General features: G+C 63.3%; 2 protein-coding genes across 3 annotated transcripts in view; one reads left to right on the top strand and one right to left on the bottom strand.

Annotated features, from left to right (window-relative positions):
* The window catches only part of MRPL54 (mitochondrial ribosomal protein L54), a 5725-nt gene extending 4244 nt beyond the window's left edge, over positions 1-1481 (top strand). The window contains exon 4 of the mRNA XM_023183632.3: positions 1148-1481. Within this exon, the coding sequence (XP_023039400.1) occupies positions 1148-1280 (133 nt within the window). The 3' untranslated portion in view covers positions 1281-1481. The remainder of the gene's footprint in view (positions 1-1147) is intronic.
* Positions 1482-3018: 1537 nt separating this feature from the next.
* On the bottom strand, positions 3019-6141 carry RAX2 (retina and anterior neural fold homeobox 2). Of its 2 annotated transcripts, none has more exons than XM_023200858.3 (3): positions 6082-6141; positions 5469-5948; positions 3019-4870 (listed from the first exon to the last, which is right to left on the bottom strand). In XM_023200858.3, exons 2-3 carry the CDS (start codon positions 5820-5822, stop codon positions 4532-4534), a joined length of 693 nt encoding a protein of 230 aa, XP_023056626.1. In that variant the 5' UTR covers positions 5823-5948; positions 6082-6141; the 3' UTR covers positions 3019-4531. The 2 variants fall into 2 exon arrangements, with proteins under 2 accessions (XP_023056626.1, XP_023056627.1); XM_023200859.3 differs by having other exon boundaries at positions 5469-5693.
* Between the last annotated feature and the right edge of the window lie 391 nt (positions 6142-6532).

The raw sequence follows: 6532 nt of genomic DNA, 5'->3' as shown, positions 1-6532 counted from the left end.
TTGTTGCTCTGGCTGGAGTGCAGTGGCATGATCTCAGCTCGCTGCAACCTCTGCCTCCCAGGTTCAGACGATTCTCCTGCCTCAGCCTCCCGAGTAGCTGGGATTACAGGCGCCCGCCACCACACCCAGCTAATTTTTGTATTCTTAGTAGAGACGGGGTTTCACCATGTTCTCCAGGCTAGTCTCGAACTCCTAACCTCGTGATCCACCCGCCCTGGCCTCCCAAAGTGCTGGGACTACAGGCATGCGCCACCACGCCTGGCCTAATTTTGTATTTTTAGTGGAGACAGGGTTTCTCCATGTTGGCCAGGCTGGTGTTGAACTCCTGACCTCAGGTGATCTGCCCGCCTTGACCTCCCAAAGTGCTGGGATTACAGGTGTGAGCCACTGCCCGTCCTGCAAATACTTGTTGACCACTGACTGCGTGCCAGGCCCTTGCTCTAGGCTTCAGGGATACAGAAGGGCTCAAAATAGACACAAGTCACCACCCTGGCAGAACTAGCGGGGGAGGCAGACAGGAAGCAGGAAGTCAGGCAGCTGTGGTGGTGACACTTCTGGGAAGAGGGCAAGAGAATGAGTGACAGAGCAGGGACGTTTCGCTGCTCTGGTCTGAGGTTTGGGGGACACAGAAGCCAAGACGTGAGTGGGTGGAAGGGGTTTTTCAGGCAGTGGGCACAGCCTGTGCAAAGGCCCCGGGGCAGGACCGCACCTAGTGTGCTGGAGGAACAGCGGGAGGCCTGTGTGGCTGGAGCAGAGTGAGGAGGGCGAGAGAGGGAGGCGGCGAGGACAGGGCCTGTGGGCTGCGGGAGGGTTCTGCTGTGGCCCCAAGCTGATCTGAAGCCTGGGGAGGGTCAGGAAGGCTGAGCAAGTGGGGACAGGCGGCCTGGTGTGGACAGTGCTGGGAGGCAGGAGAGGGCTTGGCATGTGCCAGCCTCCGATGTTGTGCCATTGGGGTGCGGTTGGCTCCACTGCTGCACGGCCAGGGACCCTCCCAGCCCAGGGTCGGGGAGGGACCACCCCTAGATCATGCAACCAACCAGTGGGCTTGGGACCCAGCCCTGTCGCCGCCTCTGCCCGAGGTGCCCAGGACACCGGGTGGCCCAGGGGGTCGCCATGTAGCTCTGATTCCTGCCTGCGCCCTCGTCAGGCTGTTCGAGATGAACTTGGGCCCCCCAAAGACCCTGGAGGAGCTGGATCCCGAGAGCCGGGAGTACTGGCGGCTGCTGCGGAAACAGAACATCTGGCGCCACAACCGGCTGAGTAAGAACAAGAAGTTGTAGCGCGGCGGGCCCGGCCTGCCGACCCCGCCCCGAGGGCTTGCTGCGTAGCGTGCTGGGCCCGGCCTCCCCTTGCCGTTTTCCCAGAGGACGTGGACTTTTGTGAGACAAGAGGTGGCTCCCCAGCCTGAGTTTCCATGTGACCCCACAGTGGGGCTGGACCAGGGCCCTGGAGGCCAATAAAGACCTTTCTGGGTAGACCCTGGTGCCCCTTGGTATAGTCTGGTGTTGGTCTGGCGGGAAGTGGGCCCCTCAGACCCCAGGGATCCCGGCCTCCACCCCAGCCAGTGGCAGGCCGTCTGCAGGTCCCCTGTGCGTCCGGCCCTTGGTGGGCTTCTCTTCCCAACTCCTGGAGTTCCTGACACCGCCCACGAGGCCCCAGCCCCAAATCTCAAGCTGCTGGGTGACGGGGTTGTCCTAGCTAAGCCGCTCTTCGTTGCAAGGGACTCAAACCTAACTGAAGCCATCAGAGTCAGAAAAGAGGCTTTATGAGCTTCAAGAACGGAGAGGTCCGGGGGGGGGGGGTTAGTGGTGTGGCTTCAGGTGTGGCTGGATCCAGGTGCTTCCATATTCAGACCCAAGGCCCACTCCATCTCAGGGTCCTTGGATCCCCCAGGGACTCACACTCATGGGCAGGGTAGCCCCAGGGCTCTTGGCTGACGTCCCCACCAGCACAGCAAGTAGAATCAGAGGGAAGGGATTGCCCCTTCCTTCCTGCCACAGTCACAGCGTGGTCCTCCATGGCCTATCCCTGGAGCCCAGGGGCTTGGGCCTTCCTTCTCCACCGCCAAGTCCTCTGTCCACTCCACTGGAGCCCAGGTCTCAACCTCCGCCCCCAGTCCCCCCTCTGGAGTCTGCTTTCAGCACCCTGACCCTGACCCACAGCCCGAGGACTGGCCTCCCTGCAGTCCCAACTCCTGCCCTGCCTGGCTGTGACGAGGAGCAATGGGGCGGGATCCCAAGGGCTGGAGCCCGCCAGATTGGAGGAGGCTGGGGGCGACACTAAGCTAGGGAGTGATGGGGCCTCTTGGTGGGGGTAGATCACCTCATGGACCCCATGTCCTGCAGAACCCCCAAGGGTCATGCCCTCAGCCCCACCCTTGCCACAGCAGCCCCACCCATTCCTAGGTGGGTACCCTAGGGGCTTTGGGCTGGGCTCACCCACCCTCTGGCTTCCTCTGTCCACAAGCTGGATGGGCGGGGCGAGGACCCGAGGCTAATTCTTCCCGTCCCAGGGAAACCCTAACCTTCATCCTCTTAGGGGACTCGAGTGGAGCGGATTACCACGCACCTGCTGTCCCCGGTGGCCTCCCTGGGCAGGTGGGGGTGTAAGCACGCCTTCTCTTGCACTCACAGCAGGTGGTGCCAGCCCTGTTCCCACCCTCCTGTTATTCCCCCAAGGTTCTCAGGGTAAAAATCAAAGTTATAACAGCCACTGCCCTGCCTGGCCTCCCCGTCACCTCTCTCCTCCCCCTCACTCTACTCCAGCCACACGGGCCTCCTTGCTATTCCACCCATGGCCCCAGCGCAGCCCTGCCCCGGGGCCTTTGCACAGCCTATGCCTCTGCCCACCCCCCCCCCCCCCTAGACTACCTCCCTCCCGCCCCGGTTTCCACCTTCACGCCAGCCTCCCCTCCTCCAGAGCTCCCTGTTACAATTGCAGCCCCTGCCACACTCCCCATCTGGCTTTCCTGGTTTTTTTTTTTCTCCCTATCGCTTGTCACTGTCTGAAGTCTTATGCTTTAGGTTTGTGTTTTATTTATTTGTTTTGAGTCGGGGTCTGGCTCTGTTGCACAGGCTGGAATGCAGTGGTGTGATCACAGCTCCCTGCAGCCTCGACCTCCTGGGCTCAAGCCATCCTCCTGCCTCAGCTTCTCGGGTCCCTGGGATGACAAGCGTGCACCACTACACCTGGCACGTTTTAAAAATGTTTGTGGAGACTGGGTCTTGCTATGTCACCCAGGCTGGTCTCAAGCACTCCTCCCACCTCAGCGTCCCAAAGCACTGGGAGTGCAGGCATGAGCCACCACACCTGGCCTGGTTTAGGTTAAAAAGAAAAAAAAATCTTTCTTGTGCTTACTGCCGTGTCCTCAGTGCCTGGTGCACAGTGACATTGGCTGGGCGTCGGGCCACAGGACTGGTGTGTGAGGTGCCGCCTGGAGATGGGGTGCCCCGGTGATCTGGGAGTGATCTGGGGAGCCCGGGCTGGAGACGAGGAGAGTAGCTACTGCAGCTCCTGCCCTGGTGCCGCACTTCTGTCCCAGGGGGTGGCCCTGGCCAAGACTGTCCCATCCCGTGGCTCAGGGCCCTTCCTGCTGTGCTGGGCCAGCCATGCTTGCCAGTCACAGCGGGTTCTCAGCCCCGCGACAGCCTCCTTGCTTAGAGCTCTTGGGCAATGCAACTGGGTCGGACAGAGCAGACGCCGGCCGTGCCTCCGCAGGGCTGGGGGACATGCACGGGGCCTGGGGTCTGTGGGGATGCGAGGAACAGGGAGGGGCTGACGACGACACAGCCAGCACCAGCCCGCCTCCACACGAGGCCCCCACCCTCCCTCCAGAACCTGCTGCCGTGCCTCAGATGGTGGGGCCGGTGATGGGTCGGAAAGGCAGCTTCACCCACTCCTAGCCGTGCGACCCTGGGGACCCGGCTTCCTGCCTGAGCCCCAGTTTCCCTCTCTGTAGAATGGGCTGACGGCTGTGCCCGAGGTCCAGGGCGCAACGGAGAGGGGAGCGCTCACGCGGTGGGTGCACCGTGAAAGGAGACCAGGCTCGCGGGAGCTGCTGTTATTGTCATTTCGGGAGCACCGGGAGCCTGGAGAGCGGGCAGCTCTGCTAATGGGGAGTGGGAGCGGCAGAGAGATGTAGACTCATCTTACAGAGTCAGCGGCCCTGCCACTCACAGCCTCACAGCCCAGGAACCTCAGAGGCCCCCACACCCCATCAGCAGACGGGAGACTGAGGCCCCAGGAGGGGAGGAGGGCCCCCCGTTCCCGGCCTAGGAATACGTGGGTCACCTCCTGCCTGACACTGGGGGCCGGTCCGCTGCCAGCAGGACGGGTGGCGATGGGGGGCGGGGACAGGATGGGGGCAGGGGACCCAGCAGCCTGTCTCTGATCCCGCTCCCCAGTGGTGGTGGCCTGGCCTGACCACGGTTGCTCCGTGACCTCAGCCTAGGCCAAGGCGTGGTGGCTGTCACCAGGGCACTTCTCCAGCTCTCAGGTCGAACCAAGGAGGGGGCCCAGGAGGGCAGCAGGCTCAGGCCGGCGGCCAGGCCCTGTCCAGAGCCTGTGCGTGTTCCTTGGCCAGCAGCCGCAGGGACGCCTCCTCCAGGGCAAAGCCGTCTGCGAAGGTGGGACCAAAGGCATGAGGCCCGAAGGACGCTTGCAGCCCCGGGCCCGGGCCCAGGAGGCGGGGGAGGCCTGGCACGGCCGGCGGTCCAGGGCCCAACCAGGGCTCCAGGGGCAGCGACATGGCCGGGGGGTGGGCGAAGGGCAGCGCCGGGGCCTCGGGAAGTCTCGGGGCTGCGACGGCACCCGAGCCTGACTCCAGCCGCTCCTGGCGGCGCCACTTGGCCCGGCGGTTCTGGAACCACACCTGGAGGGTGTGAGAGGGAACGGGGGAATGCTGTGAGCCCAGCTGCTCCCCGCCACTCCTTGGAGATCCTCTGCACACCCCAGCCCTGGGGGTTCTGCCTCCTGGCTGACCCAACTCATACCTGCTGCTTTGCTGTTTCGTCCCAAGAAGACGAGGATCTCCGAAGCGTTCCCTAAGCCCAGGCTCCCCTCCAGCTCCTCACTCCCCTCCTTGGTCTCCCTTGGCCCTTATCATTCAAGGTCTTCAAAAGCATCATTACCCACACCATTCTCTGCCTCCTCCTTCACCTGCTTCGTTACCCATTACCCGCACCATTCTCTGCCTCCTCCTTCACCTGCTTCACACCTGGCTCAAGGGAAACGCTTCCAACTTAACCCCTCCACGTCTTTGCACACACTGTTCAGGCTGCCTAGAAAAATGCCCCTTTTCCTTCCCAGCTGGCACACTCCTACTCCAATGTCAAAACCTCAGCTCCCACACCCCCTCCTCCAGGAAGCCTTCCTAGCTTCTCTTCTGCTCATGCGTCGGGAGGGTCAGGCTCTTGCTTCGCCTCGCTCGACGGGCTGTGACAGGTGTGTGAGTTGGGGGGTGCCCTCACCTGCACGCGCACCTCCGGGAGGTGCACCTTGGCCGCCAGCTCCTCGCGGCTGTATACATCCGGGTAGTGGGAGGCCTCAAACGCCCGCTCCAGCTGGTGCAGCTGGTAGGTAGTGAAGGTGGTGCGGTTCCTCCGGTGCTTCTTCTTGGGGGCCTCCTCGCCCGGCCCCAGACTCCCACCCTCGGCCGCCGGCCCCTCGCCCGGGCTCAGGAACATGGCTCCCACCTGGCGAGACGGCAGTGGGACAGATGGCGGGGAGACGGCTGGGGGGGCTACCGGCAGGGACAGGGCAGGGGAGCCCCAGGCTTGCCTCCCGGCTCCGGGGAGATCTGTTCCCTCCACTGGGGCCGGCATGCGCTCTGCATCCCCGGGCTGTCCTCCTCGGGCTTGTGGGGGTCTCCTGCTGGGCCTCTGTCTGTTCTTCCTTCTCTGTGTGTCACCGTCCCTGTTTTCTCTTCCCCTCTCTGTGGCTGTCACGGCCTGTGTGTGTGGCGGGGGCGGGGGTCAAGGATGCCCCCCCCAAGGAAGGCAGGATCTCTTCTCACGCCCGAAGCCCTCCACGCTTGGGGGGGATCTCTGCCTCCACCACCTCCCACGCAGGCCCGGCACTCACCGCCCACTGCAGCCCCTCTGTCAATCTCCACAGGGCACCTGCCCCAGCGGGCCCGGCGCTGCGTCTGCTGTGGCCTGGCCCTTCCAGACCTGAGCTGGGTCTGGGTTGGGTGGGGGAGGATTAGCTCAAGGTGATTAATTGAGGCGGCACCTCCCACTCGGTCCCTGGGCTGTCCTGAGCCAGGAGGGAGGGCAGGGTGGGCGGAGGGCTGCAGCTCTAAGTGGGAGGCTGGGGGGATAGTCTGCCGGGCTCCACCGCCCCTCACCATAAGATGCCACGGGGCTGTTCCTCCCTGGGCCTCAGTTTCCCTGGCTGTAAAACTGCCACACTAGGACCTACCCTGGGGGGATTTCAGCTTCTGAGAGCATTGCACAGAAATTGGCATACAGGGGGCACTTAATGAATGCCCATTGTTAATACCTTTATTTGCTGGGGGCAGAAAAAGGTGTCT

This window comes from Piliocolobus tephrosceles, chromosome 21, assembly GCF_002776525.5.
Source record: "Piliocolobus tephrosceles isolate RC106 chromosome 21, ASM277652v3, whole genome shotgun sequence".
Lineage (NCBI taxonomy): Eukaryota > Metazoa > Chordata > Mammalia > Primates > Cercopithecidae > Piliocolobus > Piliocolobus tephrosceles.
The sequence above is the reverse complement of the archived record's forward strand: the minus strand, read 5'-3'. Positions and strand labels throughout refer to the sequence as shown.

What these genes read in the sequence shown, in the direction of transcription:
- RAX2 (XM_023200858.3), bottom strand. Translation starts at nt 5,822, where the DNA reads ATGCCGGCCCCAGTGGAGGGAACAGATCTCCCCGGAGCCGGGAGGCAA. An exon ending in TCCCGGAGGTGCGCGTGCAG is followed by an intron (nt 4,871 to 5,468) that starts GTGAGGGCACCC and finishes CACACCCTCCAG; the next exon opens with GTGTGGTTCCAGAACCGCCG.